At 39.8% G+C, this 26,904-nt stretch overlaps 1 protein-coding gene across 1 annotated transcript in view; it reads right to left on the reverse strand.

The window, feature by feature from the left end:
- The window catches only part of ADD1 (adducin 1), a 648,507-nt gene that overhangs the window by 137,276 nt on the left and 484,327 nt on the right, over positions 1–26,904 (reverse strand). Inside the window, exon 17 of the mRNA XM_053700307.1 lies at positions 12,672–12,828. Coding sequence (XP_053556282.1) covers positions 12,672–12,828 — 157 coding nt within the window. The remainder of the gene's footprint in view (positions 1–12,671; positions 12,829–26,904) is intronic.

The raw sequence follows: 26,904 nt of genomic DNA on the forward strand, positions 1-26,904 counted from the left end.
CAAGCTTAAATTTAAATGTAGAAATATCAGAATCAGGAATTCTCCCTGAATCAGAAACATCACCCACAGACTGAAGTTCTCCTTCTTCAGCTTCAGCATATTGTGAGGCAGTATCAGACATGGTTCTTAAAGCGTCAGTATGCTCTGCATTTCGTCTAACCCCAGAGCTATCTCGCTTACCTCTAAGTTCAGGTAGTCTGGCTAATACCGCTGACAGTGTCTTATCCATGACTGCTGCCATGTCTTGAAAAGTAAACGCTATGGGTGCCCTTGATGTACTTGCCGCCATTTCAGCGTGAGTCCCTTGAGCGGGAGTCAAAGAATCTGACACGTGGGGAGAGTTAGTCGGCATAACTTCCCCCTCGCTAGATTCCTCTGGTGATAAATTTTTTAAAGACATAATATGATCTTTCAGAAAAAACATGGGCCCAAAGACCATGAAAGAATACACAAATAGCACTATTGTAGTCCTCTGTGACACACTGCGTGTGTATATTTAATAGAAGGATAGAGTACCAAATGGTAAGGGGAGTACGCTTGAATAATTAAAACATAACTTTTATTAAATATGCAAAAAAAAAGGAGATAAAATAAAGGGATGTGCAATTAAAAACAGTAGCTACCTGGGGAGTGATAAATCATATATCTTTTATCACTATAATGACAAGATATGACAGTTCGCGGTTGTTGTGTAAATAGGGTATATACAATTTGAATATAAAGTATACTGAACCTCTGCAATCATAAGGATAAACACCTTTACTCATGCTTATTATATTCTCACTAGAGTAGATTATTTGGCTTTGTGTTGATCACAAATTTATTGCAGGTTAGGAATAATCCCAGTTGTTAATTTGTTACCCCAAAATACCTTGTGAATCTGGGAAATTATAATGATATAGATCATATAATTGAGGGCATGACATGAGTTATTGATTCAGCAGTCAGTGTGCTTGAAAAAAACAGTGAAAAAAGGCAGTTACACAAACGAAATTTTTACAGTGTATGTAATAGGCTAACAGAGCATTGCACCCACTTGCAAATGGATGATTAACCCCTTAGTTCAAAAAACGGATCAAAAAAACGACAGACTTTTTTTTAACAGTCCCAGCAAAGTGCCACAGCTTTACTGTGGCTCCTACCTTACCCAATAAACGTTTTTAGGCTCTTTAGAGATGTCCTGTAGCATGCAGGGGACTCCTGAGGAAAACTGGATGTCTCAGTCTGTAATTATAACCGCGCAAAAAAGCGCTAAAATAGGCCCCTCCCACTCATATTACAACAGTGGAAAGCCTCAGGAAACTGTTTCTAGGCAAAATACAGCCAGCCATGTGGAAAAAATTAGGCCCCAATAAGTTTTATCACCAAGCATATATAAAAAACGATTAAACATGCCAGCAAACGTTTTATATAGCATATCTATAAGGGTATTACCCCTGAGAATAAGCATGATACCATTAAATCACTGTATTCAGGCTTAACTTACATTTATCAGGAAACAGCAGCATTTTCTAGCATTTCCAATCCTAGAAAAAATCATAACTGAACATACCGGATAGCAGAATAAACTGCACGCCATTCTCCCTCTGAAGTTACCTCACTCCTCAGACATGTGTGAGAACAGCAATGGATCTTAGTTACAACCTGCTAAGATCATAGAAAACTCAGGCAAATTCTTCTTCTATCTCTGCCTGAGAAAGAATAGCATAACTCCGGTACTATTTAAAATAACAAACTTTTGATTGAAGTTAATAAACTATTTTTCACCACTCTCCTCTTACTACCTCCATGCGCGTTGAGAGTTGCAAGAGAATGACTGGATATGGTAGTGAGGGGAGGAGCTATATAACAGCTTTGCTGTGGGTCCTCTTGCAACTTCCTGTTGGGAGTGAGAATATCCCATAAGTAATGGATGATCCGTGGACTGGATACACCTTACTAGAGAAAAAATATCTTGGAATAAACAGAGCTTCCGCCATCTCTGTATATGGGCCTTGAATATATTTATATAATAGAAATCACGTCGCCTCTCACGCGCCTTTTTTCTAGAAAAAAACAGACCCACTTTTGCTAACCTCTCCTAACATCTTAAAAATTCTTTCTTTCATGTAATTAACAAGAGTCCATGAGCTAGTGACGTATGGGATATACATTCCTACCAGGAGGGGCAAAAGTTTCCCAAACCTTAAAATGCCTATAAATACACCCCTCACCACACCCACCAATCAGTTTTACAAACTTTGCCTGCCGATGGAGGTGGTGAAGTAAGTTTGTGCTAGATTCTACGTTGATATGCGCTCCGCAGCAAGTTGGAGCCCGGTTTTCTCTCAGCGTGCAGTGAATGTCAGAGGGATGTGAGGAGAGTATTGCCTATTGAATGCAGTGATCTCCTTCTACGGGGTCTATTTCATAAGGTTCTCTGTTATCGGCTCGTAGAGATTCATCTCTTACCTCCCTTTTCAGATCGACGATATACTCTTATACTTACCATTTCCTCTACTGATTCTCGTTTCAGTACTGGTTTGGCTTTCTACAAACATGTAGATGAGTGTCCTGGGGTAAGGTAAGTCTTATTTCTGTGACACTCTAAGCTATGGTTGGGCACTTTATTTATAAAGTTCTAAATATATGTATTCAAACATTTATTTGCCTGACTCAGAATGTTCAACTTTCCTTATTTCCAGACAGTCAGTTTCATATTTGGGATTATGCTTTAATTATCATATTTTTCTTACCTCAAAAATTTGACTTTTTTCCCTGTGGGCTGTTAGTCTCGCGGGGGCTGAAAATGCTTCATTTTATTGCGTCATTCTTGGCGCGGACTTTTTTGGCGCAAAAATTCATTTCCGTTTCCGGCGTCATACGTGTCGCCGGAAGTTGCGTCATTTTTGACGTTATTTTGCGCCAAAAATGTCGGCGTTCCGGATGTGGCGTCATTTTGGCGCCAAAAGCATTTAGGCGCCAATAATGTGGGCGTCTTATTTGGCGCCAAAAAATATGGGCGTCGCTTTTGTCTCCACATTATTTCAGTCTCATTTTTTCATTGCTTCTGGTTGCTAGAAGCTTGATGTTTGGCATTTTTTCCCATTCCTGAAACTGTCTTATAAGGAATTTGATCTATTTTGCTTTATATGTTGTTTTTTCTCTTACATATTGCAAGATGTCTCACGTTGCATCTGAGCCAGAAGATACTACAGGAAAAACCTCTGCCTGCTGGATCTACCAAAGCTAAGTGTATCTGCTGTAAACTTTTGGTAGCTATTCCTCCAGCTGTTGTTTGTATTAAATGTCATGACAAACTTGTTAATGCAGATAATATTTCCTTTAGTGATGTACCATTGCCTGTTGCAGTTCCCTCAACATCTAAGGTGCAGAATGTTCCTGATCCATAAAGAAGGCTTTGTCTGTTATTTCTCCTTCTAGTAAACGTAAAAAGTCTTTTTAAATCTTCTCTCTCTACAGATGAATTTTTAAATGAACACCATCATTCTGATTCTTTGGACTCTTCTGGTACAGAGGATTCTGTCTCAGAGATTGATGCTGATAAATCTCATATTATTTAAGATGGAATTTATTCGCTCTTTACTTAAAGAAGTACAATTGCTTTAGAAATAGAGGATTCTAGTCCTCTTGATACTAATTCTATACGTTTGGATAAGGTTTTAAAGCTCCTGCGGTTATTCCAGAAGTCTTTCCTGTTCCTAATGCTATTTCTGCAGTAATTGCTAAGGAATGGGATAGATTGGGTAATTCATTTACTCTTCTAAACGTTTTAAGCAATTATATCCTGTTCCGCCTGACAGGTTAGAATTTTGGGACAAAATCCCCTAAAGTTGATGGGGCTATTTCTACCCTTGCTAAACGTACTACCATTCCTCACATCAGATGGTACCTCGTTTAAGGATCCTTTAGATAGAAAAATTGAATCTTTCTAAGAAAAGCTTATCTATGTTCAGGTAATCTTCTTAGACCTGCTATATCATTGGCTGATGTTGCTGCAGCTTCAACTTTTTGGTTGGAAACTCTAGCGCAACAAGTAACAAATCGTGATTCTCATGATATTATTATTCTTCTCCAGCATGCTAATAATTTCATCTGTGATGCCATTTTTGATATTATTAGAGTTGATGTTAGATTTATGTCTCTGGCTATCTTAGCCAGAAGAGCTTTATGGCTTAAGACTTGGAATGCTGATATGGCTTCTAAATCAACTCTACTTTCCATTTCTTTCCAGGGAAACAAATTATTTGGTTCTCAGTTGGATTCTATTATTTCAACTGTTACTGGTGGGAAAGGAACTTTTTTACCACAGGATAAAAAGTCTAAAGGTAAAAACAGGGCTAACAATCGTTTTTTCGTTCCTTTCGTTTCAACAAAGAACAAAAGCCTGATCCTTCGTCCTCAGGAGCAGTTTCAGTTTGGAAACCATCTCCAGTCTGGAATAATCCAAGCCTGCTAGAAAGGCAAAGGCCTGCTTCTAAGTTCACATGAAGGTACGGCCCTCATTCCAGTTCAGCTGGTAGGGGGCAGGTTACGTTTTTCAAAGAAATCTGGTTCAATTCTGTCACAATCTTTGGATTCAGAACATTGTTTCAGAAGGGTACAGAATTGGTTCAAGATGAGACCTCCTGCAAAGAGATTTTTTCTTTCCCATGTCCCAGTAAATCCAGTGAAAGCTCAAGCATTTCTGAATTGTGTTTCAGATCTAGAGTTGGCTGGAGTAATTATGCCAGTTCCAGTTCCGGAACAGGGGATGGGGTTTTATTCAAATCTCTTCATTGTACCAAAGAAGGAGAATTCCTTCAGACCAGTTCTGGATCTAAAATTATTGAATCGTTATGTAAGGATACCAACAGTCAAGATGGTAACTGTAAGGACTATATTGCCTTTTGTTTCAGCAAGGGAATTATATGTCCACAATAGATTTACAGGATGCATATCTGCATATTCCGATTCATCCAGATCATTATCAGTTCCTGAGATTCTCTTTTCTAGACAAGCATTACCAATTTGTGCTCTACCGTTTGGCCTTGCTACAGCTCCAAGAATTTTCACAAAGATTCTCGGTGCCCTTCTGTCTGTAATCAGAGAACAGGGTATTGTGGTATTTCCTTATTTGGACGATATCTTGGTACTTGCTCCGTCTTTACATTAGCAGAATCTCATACGAATCGACTTGTGTTGTTTCTTCAAGATCATGGTTGGAGGATCAATTTACCAAAAAAGTTCTTTGATTCCTCAAACAAGGTAACCTTTCTGGGTTTCCATATAGATTCAGTGTCCATGACTTTGTCTTTAACAGACAAGAGACGTCTAAAAATTGATTACAGCCTGTCGAAACCTTCAGTCTCAATCATTCCCTTCGGTAGCCTTATGCATGGAAATTCTAGGTCTTATGACTGCTGCGCATCGGACGCGATCCCCTTTGCTCGTTTTCACATGCACCTCTTCAGCTCTGTATGCTGAACCAATGGTGCAGGGATTACACGAAGATATATCAATTAATATCTTTAAACCGATTGTTCGGCACTCTCTAACGTGGTGGACAGATCACCATCGTTTAATTCAGGGGGCTTTCTTTTGTTCTTCCGACCTGGACTGTAATTTCAACAGATGCAAGTCTCACAGGTTGGGGAGCTGTGTGGGGGATCCTCTGACGGCACAAGGAGTTTGGGAATCTCAGGAGGTGAGATTACCGATCAATATCTTGGAACTCCGTGCAGTTTTCAGAGCTCTTCAGTTTTTGGCCTCTTCTGAATAGAGAATCGTTCATTTGTTTTTCAGACAGACAATGTCACAACTGTGGCATACATCAATCATCAAGGGAGGGACTCACATCCTCAGGCTATGAAAGAAGATCTCGAATTTTGGTTTGGGCGGAATCCAGCTCCTGTCTAATCTCTGCGGTTCATATCCCAGGTGTAGACAATTGGGAAGCGAGATTATCTCAGTCGCCAAACGTTGCATCCGGGCGAATGGTCTCTTCACCCAGAGGTATTTCTTCAGATTGTTCAAATGTGGGGGTTCCCAGAGATAGATCTGATGGCCTCCTCATCTCAACAAGAAACTTCCCAGGTATCTGTCCAGATCCCGGGATCCTCAGGCGGAGGCAGTGGATGCATTATCACTTCCTTGGAAGTATCATCCTGCCTATATCTTTCCGCCTCTAGTTCTTCTTCCAAGAGTAATCTCCAAGATTCTGAGGGAATGTCTCGTTTGTTCTGCTAATAGCTCCCGGCATGGCCCTCACAGGTTTTTTGGTATGCGGATCTTGTCCGGATGGGCATCTTGCCAACCATGGACTCTTCCGTTAAAGACCAACCTTCTGTCTCAAGGTCCTTTTTTTCCATCCGGATCGGAAATCCTTAAATTTAAAGGTATGGAGATTGAACGCTTGATTCTTGGTCATAGAGGTTTCTCTGACTCCGTGATTAATACTATGTTACAGGCTCGTAAATCTGTATCTCGAGAGATATATTATAGAGTCTGGAAGACTTATATTTCTTGGTGTCTTTCTCATCATTTTTTCTTGGCATTCTTTTAGAATACCGAGAATTTTACAGTTTCTTCAGATGGTTTTAGATAAGGGTTTGTCCGCGAGTTCTTTGAAAGGGACAAATCTCCCGCTCTTTCTGTCTTTTTCACAGAAAGATTGCTATTCTTCCTGATATTCATTGTTTTGTACAAGCTTTGGTTCGTATAAAACCTGTCATTAAGTCAATTTCTCCTCCATGGAGTTTTGAATTTGGTTTGGGAGCTCTTCAAGCTCCTCCGTTTGAACCTATGCATTCATTGGACATTAAATTACTTCTTGGAAAGTTTTGTTCCTTTTGGCCATCTCTTCTGCTAGAAGAGTTTCTGAATTATCTGCTCTTTCGTGTGAGTCTCCTTTTCTGATTTTCATCAGATAAGGCGGTGTTGCGACTTCTTTTGAATTTTTACCTAAAGTTGTGAATTCCAACAACATTATAGAGAAATTGTGGTTCCTTACATTATGTCCCTAATCCTAAGAATTCTAAGGAGAAATCATTGCATTCCTTTGGATGTTGTTAGAGCTTTTGAAATATTATGTTGAAGCTACGAAATCTTTCCGTAAGACTTCTAGTCTATTTGTTATCTTTTCCGGTTCTAGGAAAGGCCAGAAAGCTCTGCCATTTCTTTGGCATCTTGGTTGAAATCTTTAATTCATCTTGCCTATGTTGAGTCGGGTAAAACTCCGCCTCAAAGAATTACAGCTCATTCTACTAGGTCAGTTTCCTACTTCCTGGGCGTTTAGAATGAAGCTTCGGTTGACCAGATCTGCAAAGCAGCAACTTGGTCCTCTTTGCATACTTTTACTAAATTCTACCATTTTGATGTATTTTCTTCTTCTGAAGCAGGTTTTTGGTAGAATAGTTCTTCAGGGCAGCGGTTTCAGTTTGAATCTTCTGCTTATGGTTTTTGTTAAACTTTATTTTGGGGTGTGGATTATTTTCAGCAGGAATTGGCTGTCTTTATTTTATCCCTCCCTCTCTAGTGACTCTTGTGTGGAAAGATCCACACTTGGGGTAGTCATTATCCCATACGTCACTAGCTCATGACTCTTGTTAATTACATGAAAGAAAACATAATTTATGTAAGAACTTACCTGATAAATTCATTTCTTTCATATTAACAAGAGTCCCATGAGGCCCACCCTTTTTTGTGGTGGTTATGATTTTTTTGTATAATAGCACAATTATTTCCAATTCCCTATTTTATATGCTTCGCACTTTTTTTCTTATCACCCCACTTCTTGGCTATTCGTTAAACTGATTTGTGGGGTGTGTGAGGGGTGTATTTATAGGCAGTTTAAGGTTGGGAAACTTTGCCCCTCCTGGTAGGAATGTATATCCCATACGTCACTAGCTCATGGACTCTTGTTAATATGAAAGAAATGATTTATCAGGTAAGTTCTTACATAAATTATGTTATTCCTCTTAATAGTTTGTGGGCCCTTCTCTAAACCTTTACTAAGTCTGCAATGTATTTTTTATTAAATTGGTTCCCAGAAGTGCACTCCATACTCAAGGGTGGGGGACTTACCCAGGAATTCATATAGTGACAGAATTATGCCTCCTCTCTTGCATCAATGCCTCTTAATACATGCTAGTATCTTATTAGCCATTAGACCCGCTGCCCTGCATTGGTGCACCTATCTTTAGCATTTTATCTATAAGTAATCCCAAATCCCTTTCCTTCTCTCTTTTTGCCAAGTCTAGTCTCATTTAAATATAGGTTGCCTACTTATTTTAACTTCCAAAATGTAGAACCTTGAATTTTCCACTATGAAATCTATTTTCCATTTATTTGCCCTTTCTTCTAAAATTTTGTAAATCCCATTGTAAGGCATTTATCATTCACCCTGCACTGACCTAAAGACCTTACACAACTTTGTATCATCTGCAAAAATAGAGAATGTTGCTATTTATTCCTTGCTCCGTCATTTATAAAAATATTAAAACAGAACAGGGCCCAGTACGATTCTGGTTGACTCTACGGATTACCTTTATCCAATCTGAGTATGATCTGTTTTACTACTACTGGTTGCACCCTGTCTTTATCCAGTTATTTATCCATGAGCTAACATTTCTCAGCTATTCCCATTAATCTCTCATGTGGCACTGAAACAAACGCCTTTGCAAAATCCAAGTATATCACATCAAAGGATCCCCTTTATCAATATTTTTTACTTCCTCGCAGAATCTAATTAGGTTAGTTTTGATATGATCTATTTCTCATAAAGCCATGCTGATTTGAACTAATAATATTGTTTTACACAAATATACTCATCAATATAATCCCTTAAATTATGTTTCCCCACTACTGATGTAAGACTAACTGGTCAATAGATTCCTGGATCAGCCCTGCTTCCGTTTTAAAACATGGCTCACATCAGCTTTACGCCAGTCTTGGGGGTACTATTTCTGAGGTTAATTAGTCCTGAGGTTTGGCTATAACAGTACTTAGTTCCCATAAAACCCTTGGGATGAATTTCATCTGGGCCTTGAGTATTTATTTACCTAATTATCATCCAGATTTTTCCTGATATCCTCTAGTGGTAACCCAGTTAAATGGTATGGGCTTTTATGTTCTAGTTTGTTTCAAAGTATCTCCCATTGGTTCCTCTTTTGTGAATACTGAAGAAAAGAACTGGTTTAGAACCTTAGCCTTCTCCCATTACTGCTAATCATGCTTGCTACCTTTCACACATTTAATGAACCTATATATTTTCTCTCTTAGAACTTTAGTCAATTATGTACTTAAAAAAAACCTTCATGGTTTGACTTAGAATCCTTTTGCATTAATCTTTCGTTTTCAATTTTAAGTCTAGTTTGATTGCTTTTTTGCATGCTTTGTTACATTCCTTATATAATTTGTTGAGTCTGTACTATTTTCTTTGATTTAAATGCCCTACATTTGTCCTAATTTCTCTTAATGCATTTCTATTTAGCCACATTGACTTGGATTTATTGTTTTTACTTTATAACCATGTGGTATGTGTTGATATGTATATTTAACAAAGTTTTAAATGTTATTCATTTATCCTCTATTTTTATTAGAGAATATTTGTCACAATTTATGTTATTAAGCAAATTCCTTAAATAATTAAATCTTGGTTTCTTAAAATTTAAAGTCTTAGTGGAACCCTTATTACACTGCTTATGGAGAGTGATTTCAAACCATATTTTGATCAAATGTTCTTTGACTTCAATGTTTGATATTATATCCGTATAGTTTGATGGCACTAAATCCAAAATAGCTTTATTCCTAATTGGCTCCTCCATTAATTGTGACATGAAGTTATCCCTTAGAACATTTCAAAATCTGTTTGTAATGAACAAACAGAAGGAGCATTAATACCCAAAGAAACGGCCGCACCGGAGAGAACGCTGAACCACCTCTGAGGAGCTATGCAACATCCAGGAACAGGAAACAGCTAAAAGGGCGCCAAAAACATCTTTGCTATCTCAGATAAGACAGACTATTGTGGGCGTGGCCTAACAAACCTCCCGGGAGCCATTAATACACAAACAAAAAACATGTACACCAAAGTGAAAACATAATAAACTGAGCCTTCAAACATTCCAAGTGCTTGCAAAACGGCCATACAATAAACAGTTAACCTAGAAGGCTGATTGTATATTTAGGCAGAATTAACTGTCAAAGTGCCAAATTCTCTTATATCAAAACAGGGAAAGAAATAGGCACTTACCTCAAAAATCTGTCTGGCAGCAGGACAGCTCACTTGATATGAGAGGGGCTTCCTACCTCACATGGACCTGTGGAAAAAAGAAAAGGCTGAGTAAACTTACTCAAACTTTCAACCAAGAGCAGCATGAAATTACTTGGGAGGCCCAGTGGGGATTATACCCCACAAGTTACCAAATGCTTAAAAGTCACCACTTGCTCTACTGAAGAGACTGACATGGACTACGGCTAAACCCCAAAGAAAGCTACAGCAAACTTGCTCTGCTTAAAAAATAAACTCTTGATTGAAGAATCCGACACCTAACTTTACCCCTCCTTGCAAATGATACAAGCAAAGAGAATGACTGAGGATTGTGGGTAGGGGGAGTGGTATTTAACAGCTTTTGCTGTGGTGCTCTATGCCTCCTCCTGCTGGTCAGGAGTGATATTCCCACTAGTAATTAAGATTATCCGTGGACGCACCGTGTCATTAGAAAGAAACAGCATTAGGTTGGTTTGATTGCATTAATAATTCTAAACATGAGTCAAATAAATTTGCTGGAGAAGGCACCTCAGCTTTGTTACAATAAGCACACCTAATAATGGTAGATAGGTGTTCAGGGGACTGAGCTTCTCCGGTAGCTTTAGGGACAGAATCAGACTGCTCCATTATAGCATATGACAAAGCAATAAAAACACTAAAACCCCTTTAATAAAGTTTAAGAAATGGAAATCGCCCCCTTAAGTAGCTTTTTAAATAAACTCACAGGTACAATGCTTGCTAACACGAACTGCAAAACAAAGCAGGAGACATTAACATTACATCCAAAGGGCAGAAAGCGCTCATCAGTAAGAGGAAAATGTAAGCGGATAAAAAAAACAAGTTATAAAAGGGATTTAGCTCTCCAAAACATGTGCATTGCAGAGGATGAACTTGCGCTAACTCAACACGCATAAACCCAAAGGCCGACGCATTAAATTCATACTAAGTGCTCAAAAAAAGCTGGTGTGTGCAAAACAGCAAGGGGAATAATGTAAATGATTCTGTCTCAGGGTCATATATATATATATATATATATATAAAAATTAAAAAGTGCCCGTAACATAGCTATAGAGCAAACCTGTCCTCAAGCCTCCCTAACAGGCCACATTTTGAGAATATCTGAACTAGAGCACAGGTGAAATAATCAGCTGATTAGTAGACATTGTTATTTTACCTGCTCTCATTCAAGGTAATCCAGAAAACCTGGACCATTGGGGAGGCCTCAGGACAGGTTTAAAAACCAATGCTATAGGGTGTCTAAATGTAAAAAAATTATACTTAGCAATAGACACTCATCCATAAGCAAACAAGCAGCAGACAGCCAAACCAGTACTGAAATATTTAAGCAGAGGTTATCGAATAGGAGTATATTGTAGATCCATAGAGGGAGGCAAAAGACAAGTCCCTGTGACTAATTATGGAAGGTTTATGAAAAATTTCCATGAGGTGAAAAAAGAATCACAAATCATACCACATATATACCTCCATCTGAGTCTGACAAGCCCTGTACACTGAGGGAAAACTGGGCCTTAATATAAACTGAAAACCCCTCTCTCTGAAGAATCAAATGCACATCTTCATACTTAAACAAGCTCCAGTGGATGCAAAGTAAAGACTAAGGTATGTGGGAGGGGTTTTATAGGGCTCTTGGGGCTTGGGAATATTTGCCTCCTCCTAGTGGTAGGGAAGATTAATTCCCTGGAGTAATGCTTTATGGACTCTCACCACCTGCATGAAATAAAAGTTATACAACAAAAACCATAAAAAGCCGAATACAAAAGAGAACATTTTAGTTTATTTTTTATTACTATTTTTCTTTTCTGTCCATTCTTATTTTGTCTTTTTCTATGGTCTACAAATTTAAGTATACTGAAACTGGTCTCCTCAGATTTTCTGCGTGTCGACACTTAAGAACTTGTTGTCATATTAAGTAGGGTTTATGTTGAACCCCCCTTCCCCAAAGGTAATTCAATCTCAGATGTTTACTGACTTTTCATTTACATAAGTCACGTGACTCAGTATTTAACAGCCATTTTATTCTGAATTGTAGAATCATATTTTATTGTATGGGCTATTGATATTCTCTTTGTGCCATCCCTCTGTATTTGGATCAAGCTCAAAATGAAGACAGACAATTATGTTTAACTTCCTATACTGATGGTTATAGCGTTCTCACTTAAATAAGATGAATATCGGGGAAGTCTTATTTTAATGGTGTTTCTGCAGAAAATGTATTGAGTGCTGTCGGTGTAATGATTATTTTTCATTGGTTTATTTCATGTTTGCTTTTCACTACTTATATGTAAAACTAATTAAAAATATATAAAAAAAACATGCCCAATACAATTTTCATATAAACTTGGAGTTATATGTTGGCTAATATTTGTTTTGTATTATAATAAAACACAAGATAACACACCTTCAATATTTTTCTGCTTGCGTTCCACTTCCTTGCGGTACTCGTCCAGTTCTCTGTCTGTGAATTTGTTGAAGGGGTTGGGGCCAGCTTTGCTGACTATCACCTGTGGTTGATACTCCTTTTCAATAATAGCCTTTGATGCAGTTACTAACTCTCCCTGTTGATAAAAAAAAAAGTTTTCTGTCAGATAAACTGTGAGAAAAGCTGTAAACAATGTGTCAACATATAAAATAATTTATATATGAAATTCACCTTTGGATATCAAATTTTACAATAGACAGATCACAGACCTACTTATCAATAGGCCAGAGCACACTCATGACACAGACCTCCTGCTGTTAAGATACACATAAGCCAGGCCATCTAAGGAAACAAGATTATTTTAATTTGTTCAAATTGTAAAAATTTATTTCAGAAAATCTGTCACACTGTCTGCAAAGATTAGTATCTCTTGACCTCAAAGGTTTCCTGTGTAGAGAGCAGGACATTTTAAAACAAAACAGACAAATGGTCCCACTCAACTTACACCTCAGATCATGAAAGCATCCTTAATTATTATCTAAATGACTAAATATATTTTAGCAAAAATGGATACATCAAAAGACTTAACCCAGGGTAGGTTTAAGGAGTTATAAAATCTAACTTAAAGGAAACTACTAGATAACCACATCCCTGTGGTGAGGGAGACAGTGGGTCTACAGATGAATACATATACTCAAGGATAACAAGGAAAATTAACAATTTCTTACTTGGGAGTTCATACATGCTAAGACAGTATACAAATATTCAGACTCTGTCTATTTGGAATTTAGCAGAGGAACTATTCTAAATTTGTAATATAATCAAGGGAAATTATACTACATTTAATATAAAATTGTGATTTTACATGAAGTAACCTGTGTATGTAACATTAATATACATCAGTTCTGTATAAATGTACCAATATATAAGTCTAGGATAAATATCTCATGCCTAGCACATACTCTAACTATAATATGACTCATATGAGTAATAAATGTACTTATAATAGTTTCTAAACCAATGTGCTGAACATAAAATGATTGACAAATTATGTTTAGAATAAATAACATGTTTATTACATGTATCTGATGTACAATGTATAGAGATTCTGAAAGAACTTATACATACATATGGGAAATACATTAAACTCTGATTAATATAAGAAATACATTTCTATGCACTAAATATATCTATGTCAGGTAGACAGCATGATAAGTTACCACTGATCTCAACTTATATATGTGTATGATATAAATATAACTATAAAGTATGGCAAAATATAAAATCAAATAATACCATTAAAATACCCTGATTAACCCATTAATATAAGTGTTGCCAATATTAATTACAATTTATTAATTACCAGTTATAAATATAGCTCCCAAATACATTCCTGGGGATATAACATGAATAGGGAATTGTATGGGAACACATATATATAAAATCCTCCACTACGCACAAAATATAGAAAAAATAAATCATTGTGTAGTTCATTAACAAATCTAGACAGGCCCAGAGGCTTGTTTTCCAACAGTAAAACTCTGAATTACATTGTTTCCAATGCAGCAACAGATTCTGGGTAAGATATGCAAATTAAGTACACAATGACACACCTTTTTACTTCAGTCTGCTTTTCAGCAGGTTCCCTTTACGCCAAAGTATCGCTGTTCACAACAGCTTATAAACTTAGCTAGGGTTAGTACAGTGATTCATAACCATCCCAGGACAGACTTATTCGTGGTTTTTGCCACTCATCAGCTGGGAGAGGGTTAGAATCACTGCTGGGTGAAGTTGATTCCAGGCACAATACAACAACATTTTAAATTAGGGGGAGATAAAAGGCGAGTTTAAAATCCTCCACTACGCACAAAATATAGAAAAAATAAATCATTGTGTAGTTCATTAACAAATCTAGACAGGACCAGAGGCTTGTTTATAAGCTGTGGTGAACAGCGATACTTTGGCGTAAAGGGAACCTGCTGAAAAGCAGACTGAAGTAAAAAGGTGTGTCATTGTGTACTTAATTTGCATATCTTACCCATAATCCTTTTCTGCATTGGAAACAATGTAATTCAGAGGTTTTCTGTGGGAAAACAAGCCTCTGGGCCTGTCTAGATTTGTTAATGAACTACACAATGATTTATTTTTTCTATATTTTGTGTGTAGTGGAGGATTTTAAACTCGGCTTTTATCACCCCCTAATTTAAAATGTTGTTGTATTCTGCCTGAAATCAAATTCACTCAGCAGTGATTCTAACCTTCTCCCAGCTGATGAGTGGCAAAAACCACGAAACAGTCTGTCCTGGGATGGTTATGAATCACTGCACTAACCCTAGCTAAGTTTATAAGCTGTGTGAACAGCAATACTTTGGCGTAAAGGGGAACCTGCTGAAAAGCAGACTGAAGTAAAAAGGTGTGTCATTGTGTACTTCATTTGCATATCTTACCCAGAATCCTTTGCTGCATTGGAAACAATGTAATTCAGAGGTTTTCTTTGGGAAAACGAGCCTCTGGGCCTGTCTAGATTTGTTAATGAACTACACAATGATTTTATTTTTTCTATATTTTGTGCGTAGTGGAGGATTTTAAACTCGCCTTTTATCTCCCCCTAATTTAAAATATTGTTATATATATATATATATATATATATATATATTTATTAGGGCTGTGCGATATACCGCAGATGTGGTTTTAAATCGTGATTACCCGCCGCAATTTAAAAACCTGTTAAAAACGAGTCCGCGTTTATTTGGAAAAATGTTTTTACTCTGATCGTCATGAAAATGGAGGAGTCCTCCAGGCTTCCATTGTATGAGGGAGGATGAGAGGCGGACCCGTGGGCAGACCCGAGAAGCCTGCCAAACGGCCATTTTTTTTTTGCAGAGTATGTGGGAGCAGCGGCATCAGCCCTTCATCTGGGAGTGTGGCGGTGGTCAAGCGGTGGTGTGGCGGTGGGACATGCACTCAAAGTTGTGATTTTAAAGTGAGTAGTATTGTACAAAAAAGTTGAAGTGCCACTGCCCTTCTTTTTTTTTTTATTAACTTCTATGACGCATAACATATTTGATTCCATTGCATTCCCTGATAATTGAGTTGAGTGATCATCAATCATCATAGTATGAGCAATTAAGTGAGTAGTAGTAGTGTCCAAAAACTTTAAAGTTTTTTTTAAATTTTTATTAACTTCTGTGATGCATAACATTGATTCCATTCCCTGTCTGGATCAATTTTAAAATCTATATTTAGATACTTTTTATTATATATAAAATATAAAATTGAGTTGAGTTAGTGTATAGTAGATAGATCATAGTCTATAGCTCTCGATTCAGAACAGAAATTAAATAAATTTAATGAATAAAAAAAATGCTTTTGTATTTATGATGTCCCTCCCAGTCCCTTACTGTTTCTGTGTGTGTTTGTTGTCTTTCCAAAAAGTAGAACTGGTCTCCCCTGCCACACCCGGCCCCTACCATTCTATGTCTATGCTTTCCCCACCTTATTCTATATCACTTATATGTTTAACCAACAGCAAAGACTGCTTGTGTGTCATCTCCAACTCCTAGTATCTTCACCAAAGTCTGCCAACAACACCTGTGGTTCCAGTCAAGAATATACTGCATCCTGTTTCTTCTTCTACAACATCAAGGTCATCCACATCCTGCACTACAGCATTTTTCTTCTTCTACAACAGCAAGGTCATCCACATCCTGCACAGCCTGCGTCTTCTACAACAGCAAAGTCATCCTGCAAGTGCACTGCAAGCTTGTGTCTTCTACAACAGCAAGGTCAGCCATATTCAGCCAGTGTCTTCTACAACAGCAAGGTCAGCCATTCAGACAGTGTCTTTTACAACATCACGGTCAGTCCTCCAGAGCCAGTGTATTTTACAACTGCAAGGTCAGTCTCCTCCAGTGAAAGCCAGTGTTGCCTCATTCTCAAATAAACATGATGAGCAAGCCCATTGTTGTCTTTATTTTCAATTCATTACAAGTGTAAGCCTGTGGTCTCTTGTCTCTCAATCAAGGTGACTGCATCATTAAGCTCATTGTTGTCTTTATATTCAAGTGCATGGTCTCTTGTCTCTCAATCCAGGTGACTGCATCATCCAGCCCATTGTTGTCTTCTTTTTATTCAAGTGCAGCAAGTCTGTGGTCTCTTCAAACAAGGTGACTGCATGATCAAGCTCACTGTTGCCTTCTTTATATTCAAGTGCAAGCCTGTGGTCTCTTGTCTCTCAATCCAGGTGACTGCATCAACCAGCCCATTGTGGTCTTCTTTATATTCAAGTGCAGCAAGTCTGTGGTCTCTTCAATCAAGGTGACTGCATCATCAAGCTCATTGTTGTCTTCTTTATATTGCAAGCCTGTGGTCTCTTGTCTTAATTGCAGCACAAGCAGATCATCATCCTCCTTGATCCAAAATAATTGAGATTCAAAAATCTTTTGGAAGCTTTTTCAAGACTGCTTCCACTGCGTCATCTCTGCAACTTGAAGAAGCTATACTAGCATCATCAGAGCTAAGTTGTAACAGCTAACTGAGTCATCAAGTCCATTCAATTGTTGTCCATTTCTATTCAAGTGCAAGCCTGAGTGTGGTCTCTTATCTCATTGTGCCACCCTACTGATCCTGGCAGTATGGACTGTGCGGTTCTTTATATCTCCTCATTTTTTGTGCCAGCTGGTAGTGTGTGTGGTAGATAAAATTCAAGATGAGTTCTGATCCAGAGCTGTTCGTGTTCAACAATAACATCAATGATGATGATGATGATGATGATATTGATGATTATGATGACTTGTTGGTGCCAAAGAGAAATTCTACATCAGTTGTTTGGGAATATTTTGGATTCAGAAAAGATGATGTGAAACAGAACCAAGTAATCTGCAAGATTTGTGGAATGAGTGTTGCAACAGAACGAAGTAACACTACAAACCTGTTCCAGCACCTTAAAAAATGACATAAGGAAATCTTTGATCAATGTATGGCAAAAAACAAACAAAAACACAGGCAGAGAAAAGACAACACAAAAAAGCTGTGAAGGTAAAGCAAAGCAGAAAGTTCAACAATCATAAAGGCATTTGCAAGCACATCATCACCATATGCGAAGAACTCAAAAAGGGATGAAGAAATAAGCAACGCTATTGCATACTATATATTTAAAGACATGGTGCCTGCATACACGGTTAGTAACAAAGGCTTCAAAAAAAAAATTACACACACTCGACAAGAGATACCAACTGCCATCTTGCAAATACTTCAGTAGTTGCAATCCCAGAAACGTGTGCAAAATGCAAAACTATAGTTAAATGTGAGTTAAAACAATTGGAATACTATATGCAAACAACAACAGATATGTGATCAAAGATGAACAATGGAGCCATATATGAGTTTAAACCTGCACTTCATAAAAAAAAAAAAGAACAAAAGATGGCATTAACTCAAGCCCAGGAAGAACTTCAACTGCCAAAGCATTTCACTTATAACAGAGTGCCCAACAAGGTGGAGCTGAAGAACAACAGATGATAGAGAAAGTTTTAGCGCAACAGAGAGCATTGACTCAGGTTCTCTCTGCAGACAGAAAAAAAGAGACATCTGGTTCAACAATGGCAGGACACTGATGTTCTTGAATCTGCGAGTAAGGCACTGGGTCAATTTCAAGATTTTACTGATGCCCTTTCTGGAGAGAAACTACGTCCGTGTATCATATCCTGACACCATTTCTGCATCTATTAAATACAAAGATACTGGCTATGGAGGAAGATGATTCTGACCTGACCAAGACACTAAAAAATAAATCCAAAAATTCTTGAATATATGAATATAAATTATGAAGCAGATAATCAAGATCTGCTAGGTATGGTATCATTCCTTGATCCACGATTCAAGACAAGCTACATAATAAATGTGGATAAACTTCCAAAGCATCCAAGGCCAGGGTGATGTCTGCATATAGCCATTGTGTCTGAGCAGCCAAGTCGTGCAGGAGCCAAGTCAAGCAATCAGCAGTCCCCCATGCAAAGTATTGAAAATGTTGTTGTAGAAGATACAGTGCCAGCAACTGCAGCAGATGGTCTCCTCTCCGCAAAGCAATCAAGAAAGTCTTAGGAAGCTTTTTCAAGAATGAGTTGCTGCGCATCTCTGCAACTTGAAGAAGCAATTGCATCAGAACTGAACAGCTACCCTGCTTTCCCCCTCCCATTAAAGTGAGAAAATCCTCTGCAATGGTGGGAAAACTACATCAGCTGAGGTTTCCCAAATTAAGCAAGCTTGCATAAAAATATATTTGTGTTCCTGCAACTAGTTCACTATACAGAGAGGGTGGTGTTAGCACAGGAGGAAATGTGGTGACCTGTCAACGTTATGATTACCGTTTTGGATTTCAAATTAACCTTAATCAGTCCACCACCAGCAGTAATGCTTGAAATACAATTGTTTTAAAGTTATATATCTAATGTTATTCTCTGATTTTAAATATATAATATTAGGAAATAATATAATCTATAATATATTATGTAACTTAAGTTATTACTAATATTACTAAATTATTTTACTAGTACTTCAAATTACAAATCATCAGAATGTCTCCTGGGCCCTCCTATTACAAGCTCTACAGCTTATAGTTTGTACGTAATGTGTCACTCACTATGTCTAACTAACCCCATTGTGATATTGTTAGGTCAAATTAGTTCTTGATTCACATTTCCCCTCCTGTGTGAAACTGCGCATGCAACTTAGTGCACTGACTGCAGTCTGGCTGTAGGAATGACCAATGCCATAACCAGGGCAGGGTTCCAATGTTTTGTATTGTAACTATTCTGTTTTAATTTTGAAAAATTTATTCTTACTGTACCGTGTCAATGCCACATCCCTCAGCTAAATGACTAACACGTGAAGCAGTGTGCATGCACTGCTTTGTTTGTTACTCATACCACAGCTAGACTGACTGTCCAGGAAAACAGAGACAATGTGGTAAGAACTGGCCAGCTAATTTAGTCTTGAGTTTACCTTGTTTGTATTATGTACTCTAACTGTAACTGTTCTTAGTGTTCTGTTATGTACTACAGAATAGCTGTGTGATATGACAGGAAGTGCAGGATGTCAAGATTTACCTTGTTAGTGCCACAATCCCCCAGTTTGCCTGGACAGTCACTCATCTAAATGAATATAACATGCAACAGTGTGTGCATTGTACTACCTTTACTTACTGTATTTATACACAAATCATACTGCTGTAAAGTGAGCACTTTTCAGGTTTCTTCATGCTTATACTGCTCCATATGTTAATCATACCACAGACTGACTGCCCAAGAAAAAATGACAATGTTGTGTGTCAGAAAGACCTAAGAACTGGCTAGTGTTTAGCTGTAACCACAGAGCACTGGCAGCTTATTTGATTGTAACTATTTTGTGGTTTGTATTTTTATGCTCCCAGAGTATATTGGCCATCGAGAAACTTGCACATTAAGATTCTGTAGTGTTAAATACATTTTTAACTGAAAATTTAAGGTGTTTTAGTCATTTTTAATAAAATCGCAAGTTTATTTGCAAACCGTGGGTTTTTGGGTCGAAACCGCCTCCCCCCCCAAATCACACAGCCCTAATATATATATATAATATATATATATATATATATATATATATATATAATATATATATATATATATATATAGAGAGAGAGAGAGAGAGAGAGAGAGAGAGAGGGAGAGGGAGAGAGGGAGGGAGAGGGAGAGAGAGAGAGAGGGGGAGAGAGAGAGGGGGGGAGAGAGAGAGAGAGGGGAGAGAGAGAGGGGGGGAGAGAGAGAGAGATGCTCACACACCCTGAATGTTTTCATTGAATGATAAAGAATTGAGGTAAGATCTAAGTCAGCACAGATAAACTCTACCACTTCAACCCCCCAACAAATATTGCTTACCCTGATAATTTAATTTCACCTGTGGGAGGAGAGTCCATTGCTTCATTCATTACTTTGTGGGAATAAAGAACCTGGCCACAAGCAGGAGGAGGCAAAGACAACCCAGCCAAAGCATTAAATACCTCCCCCACTCACCCTCATCTCCCCCAGTCATTCTGCTGAGGGAACAAGGAACAGTAGGAGAAATATCAGGGTATAAATGGTGCCAGAAGAATAAAATTGAATTTAGGTCCCCCCCAGAGGAGAAACGGGCGGGAGTAGTGGGACTCTCCATCCCACAGATGGAAAACATAATTTATGCTTACCTGATAATTTATTTCTCATTGTGATGTATCGAGTCCACGGATTCATCCTTACTTGTGGGATATTCTCCTCCCCTACAGGAAGTGGCAGAGAGAGCACCCACCAGCAGAGCTGCCTATATAGCTCCCCCCTTAGCTCCACCCCCAGTCATTCGACCGAAGGCAAGGAAGAAAAAGGAGAAACTATAGGGTGCAGTGGTGACTGAAAGTTTAAAAATAAAAAAAAATATATATAAGCCTGTCTTAATAAACAGGGCGGGCCGTGGACTCGATACATCACAAGAGAAATAAATTTATCAGGTAAGCATAAACTATGTTTTCTCTTGTAAGATTTATCGAGTCCACGGATTCATCCTTACTTGTGGGATTACCAATACCAAAGCTTTAGGACACGGATGAAGGGAGGGACAAGACAGGGACCTTAAACGGAAGGCACCACTGCTTGTAGAACCTTTCTCCCAAAAATAGCCTCCGAAGAAGCAAAAGTATCAAATTTGCCAAAGTCGCCGCATTACAAATCTGTTTAACAGAAGCCTCATTTTTAAAAGTCATGTGGAAGCCACAGCTCTAGTAGAATGACCAGTAATTCTTTCAGGAGACTGTTGGCCAGCAGTCTAAGCCAACGGATGATGCTTTTCAGCCAAAAGGAAAGAGAGGTAGCCGTAGCCTTCTGACCTCTTCCGCTTACCAGAATAAACAACAAACAATGAAGCTGTTTGACGGAATCTTTAGTTGCTTGTAAGTAGAACTTTAAAGCACGAACCACATCAAGATTGTGCAACAGACGTTCCTTCTTTGAAGAAGGATTAGGACACAGTGAAAGAACAACAATCTCTTGATTGATATTCTTATAAGAAACAACCTTAGGAAGAAACCCAGGTTTGGTACGCAAAACCACCTTATCTGCATGGAAAATAAGAGAAGGGGGATCACACTGTAAAGCATTGAGCTCAGAAACTCTTCGAGCCGAAGAGATAGCTACTAAAAACAAAACTTTCCAAGATAGAAGCTTAATATCCATGGAATGCATAGGTTTAAAACGGAACCCTTGAAGAACTTTAAGAACTAAATTTAGGCTCCATGGCGGAGCAACAGGTTTTGTCACCACACTCCTCTTTGCCCTTCCTAGCAGTTAAGCAGGCAGAGAGAATAACTGGGGGTGGAGCTAAGGGGGGAGCTATATAGGCAGCTCTGCTTGTGGGTGCTCTCTCTGCCACTTTCCTGTAGGGGAGGAGAATATCCCACAAGTAAGGATGAATCTGTGGACTCGATACATCTTACTAGAGAAATTAAATTATCAGGTAGCATAATTTATGTTTTCCATCTTAATGGGAAAAGAGTCCCCTGCTTCATTCATTACTTGTGGGCACAAATACCCAAGCTCTAGAGGACACTGAATGAAAAAAAATGGGAGGGTAAAAGGAGGCGTACCCTAAACTGAGGGCACCACAGCCTGCAGAACCTCTCTCCCAAAAGCCGCTTCCCCTGAAGCAAAAACATCAAATTTGTAAAATTTAGCAAAAGTATGTAAAGAAGACCAAGTTGCTACCTTACAAATCTGCTCCATAGAAGCCCTCATTCTTAAAGGCCCAAGAAGAGGCCAGAGCCCTAGTTGAGTGAGCTGTGATCCTCTGAGGAGGCTTATGTCCCACTCTCATAGGCCAGGCGGATAATGCTCCTTAACCAAAAAGACAGTGAAGTGGATGAGGCCCTCTGCCCCCTGGGCTTCCCTGAATACACAACAAATAAAGATGAAGTCTGTCTAAATTCCTTCGTGGCCTGAAGATAAAACTTTAAGGCCCAAACCATGTTAAAATTCTGAAGCAACCTTTCCTTTGGCGAAGAAGGGTTAGGACCACACGGAAGGAACTATTTCCTGATTGATGTTACGATTCGACACTACCTTGGGAAGAAATCCCAATCCTGTGCGAAGAACAGCCTTATCAGCGTGGAAAAACCAGGTAAGGAGGCTCACATTGCAAGGCCGCTAACTCAGAGACTCTGCGAGCCAATGCATTAGCCAGTAGGAATAGGACTTTCCAGGAAAGAAGTTTAATGTCAAGCGCATGCATAGGCTCAAACGGAGTCCTCTGCAAATCTTAAGAACTAAGTTCAAGCTCCAAGGAGTAGCAGAATTTCTAAAACACAGGCCTGATCCTAGACAGAGCCTGAACAAAGGACTGAATATCAGTAAGCCACCGTTAGCTTCTTGTGTAACAGTACAGATAAGGCCAAAATCTGACCCTTTAAGGAACTGGCAGCAAGACCCTTATCCAGTCCATCCTAGAGAAAAGTCAGAATCCTGGATACCCTAAACCTTGTGCCAGGGATATATGTTCCTCACACCAGGACAAATAGGTCCTCCACACCTTATGATAGATGTGGCGAGTGACCGGCTTCCTGTGCTGAACGAGAGTATCAATCACGCTCTCTGAAAATCCTCTCTTGGCTAAGGCTAGGCGTTCAATCTCCACGCAGTCAGCCTCAGAGAATCGAGATTTTGGTGAAGAAATGGCCCCTGAACCAGCAGGTCTCTGCGACAGGGGTAAACTCCATGAAGGAGACAATGACATCCCACACAGATCCACAAACCACGTCCCTCCGTGGCACAACAGAGCAATCAGAATATCCGAATCTTGCTCCTGCTTGATGTGGGACACTACACAAGGTAGAAGTGGGCAACGGTGGAAAAATGTAAAGTAGGTTGAAATCCAGGGCACCGCAAGGGCATCAATCAACTCTGCCTGGGAATCCCTGGGATCGCGACACGTATCTGGGTAGCTTGAAGTTGAGTCTGGGCGCCATGAGCCTCCATCTCCGGCGTCCCCCATCTGTTGGGGATGGAGAGACCATTCCCCTGGATGAAACAATTGTCTGCTGAGAAAATCCGCTTCCCAGTGTCCACACCCGAAATGTGGATCGCTTGAGAGCGAACAATTGTGTTTCTCTGCCCATTCCAGAATCCGAAAAACATCCCTCATGGCTAGGGAGCTTCTCGTTCCCCCCTGATGGTTTATGTAAGCCACCAAGGTGAGGTTGTCCGACTGGAACCTGATGTATCGGGACGACCCCAGGAGGGGCCAAGCACTCAGAGCGTAAAATATCGCTCGAAGTTCCAGAGTGTTTATCGATAGACTCAAGTCCTCTCGGGCCCACCTGCCCTGTGCCTTTCTGGCACCCCAAACAGCTTACCATCCCGATAGACTTGTGTCTGTGGTCATAATCTCCCAGGACGGTCTCAGAAAAGATGTCCCTGGGACAGTTGTCCTTGACGGACCCACCAAGAAAGGGATTCCCTCGTTCGTGTGTCCAGAGATATCTGTTGGGATAGATCTGAGTGATTGCCGTTCCACTGTCTCAACATGCACAACTGAAGAGGCCTGAGATAGAACCTGGCGTAAGGAATGACATCTATGCTGGATACCATTAACCAGATCACCTCCATACACCTGGCCACAGATGTCCTTGAGGAGGTTTGAAGGGCAAGACAGCTGGACGCAATCTTGTAACGTCTCTGGTCTGTCAAGTATATCTTCATGGATAAGGAATCTATTATTGTACCCAGGAATTCCACCCTGCTGCTGGAAACCAGTAAACTCTTTCCCTCATTTACCTAGCATCCATGGGATCTAAGAAAGAGGAGAAGAGTCCTCGAGTGTTCCTCCGCAAGACTGCAGGACGGAGCCTGGAATAGGATATAGGATGGAGCCTCGAATAGGATATCGGCCAGATAAGGAGCCACTGCAATACCTCTGGCTCTCGCCACCGCGAGTAGTGCACCCAGAACCTTCGTAAAGACTCTTGGGGCAGTTGCCAGACCTAACGGTAGGGCCACAAACTGGAAGTGTTGGTCCAGAAAAAGCGAATCTTAGGAATCTGAAGTGTTCCCTGTGGATTGGCACGTGAATGTAAGCATCCTTCAAATCTATTGTCGTCATGAATTGTCCCTCTTGAACTAGGGGCAAAATCAACCAGATAGTCTCCATTTCGAATGATGGGACTGACAGAAACTTGTTCAGGCATTTTAGGTCCAGAATTGGGCGAACGTGCCCTCCTTTGGGACCACGAAAAGGTTTAAATAATACCCAAGACCTCTTTCTGCCAGAGAGAGAGGAGAGATCCCTCACACATCCTAGGAAGGTGTCTCTTTTTTCTGGACTTGATGATAGGTTTGACAGGAGGGAATCTGCCCTCTGGGCAGATGGGTCTTGAATCCTAACCTGTAAACCCTCTGCTATGACTCCAGAACCCAAGGGTCCTGAACGTCTTCTATCCAGGCCTTCCGCAAACAGAGATAGTCTGCCCCCTACGCAATCCAGAGACGGATCGGGGGGCCGCCCCTTCATGACGATTTTGTCTCCTGCGGGCTTCTTGTTCTGCTTGGTCTTGTTCCAAGAGTTAGCTGGATTCCAAGATCCCTTGGACTGCTCTGTTTTAGTGGCCGGCTGCTGGCGCTGAGACTTGTTCACACGAAAGGGGACAAAAAGTAGACCCGTTAGGTTTATTCTTCTTATCCTGCGGCAGGAAAGCACCTTTGCCCCCCCCCCCCCCCCCCCCGTGACCGTGGATATGATAGAGTCCAGGCCTGGAGGAAAAGAGAATCTTTCCCTTAAAACGGGAGGGAAAGTAATCTAGACTTGGAAGTCGTCAGCTGACCACGACCTTTAACCACAGAGCCCTACGAGCTAGAACTGAAAAACCTGATGTCTTAGCATTCAGGAAAATAATCTGCATATTTGCATCACAGGATGAACAAATGAGCTACCCTTAAGGCCTTAAATCGTTCCTGTATCTCCTCAAGGGGAGTCTCCACCTCAACCATAGCAGAGTATTACACCAATAGGTAGTCGCTCCAGCCACCGCAGCTACTGCCGCTGCCGGTTGAAAGATGAACCCCATGAGTTGAAACATCTTTCTCAACATGGACTCCAATTTTTTATCCATTGGTTCCTTGAATGAAGAACTATCTTCAAACAGAATAGTCCATTCGCTTAGCGAGTGTGGAGATAGCGCCATCCACCTTAGGAATGGCCCCCCACAGCTCAAGCTGCGAGTCCGGAATGGGGGATAGCACGGTGGGAAGTAGAAAAGTACGAACCAAGGTTTCTCCCATTCATTGTTAATATTAGCTATTTTAATGGGGACCAGGAAGGTCTGTGGCACTACCCTGTACTAGTAAACCCTATCTAGCTTAGGGATTGAAGGTTCCTCCGTAGTTTCGGTTCCAGAACCTCCAAAGTAGCAAGCACCTCTTTCAGCAGAAAGTGCAAATGCTCCATTTTAATTTAAAAGCTGGCTCCTCCGCAGACGGAGGACTAGAAACCACTGAATCGGACCCAGAGAAAACGTCCTCCGAAGAGTCGGAATTGTCTTCCTCAGCGGATAATCTAGTCAACACTGATTGCTTATGGAGCTGTTAAGTCAGGATGGTTTCGCAGAAAGACTCTCCCTGCATCTCCGGACTAACATTCATCTATGCTCTCACGGAGAGGCTGACAGAGTACTACCCTCCATAAGAGACTCCTCTGAATCTTCAGACACTTCTCTGCCAACCTCCTGTGACGAAAGGCAAAGAATGACTGGGGGATGAGGGGAGTGGGGGAGGTATTTAAGCCTTTGGCTGGGATGTCTTTGCCTCCTCCTGGTGGCCAGGTTCTTAATTCCCACAAGTAATGAATGAAGCAGTGGACTCTCCTCCCATTAAGATGGAAATATTGGTTTGCTACTATTGTATATAAGCTCTAGGGTTGGTGTACTGAGGTTATATACGACTATTTTGGTTAGATCGTTAAATTGTACTTCCTGAAACACAATCTATGAATCTATTTTAATTGTTCTATTTGGTCTATACTCGGTAATCAAACGTTAAGTAAGCCATATTGTGTATTTTGTTGATGTTACCTGGCTAATTCTAAATTGTTATAGTAGTATTTTAGATATTTGACATTTAATTCATTTTGGGATGAGATTTAATTTCTCAACCTCATAGCCAAAGGGTAA

The sequence above is a fragment of the Bombina bombina genome, chromosome 2 (assembly GCF_027579735.1).
Source record: "Bombina bombina isolate aBomBom1 chromosome 2, aBomBom1.pri, whole genome shotgun sequence".
NCBI lineage: Eukaryota > Metazoa > Chordata > Amphibia > Anura > Bombinatoridae > Bombina > Bombina bombina.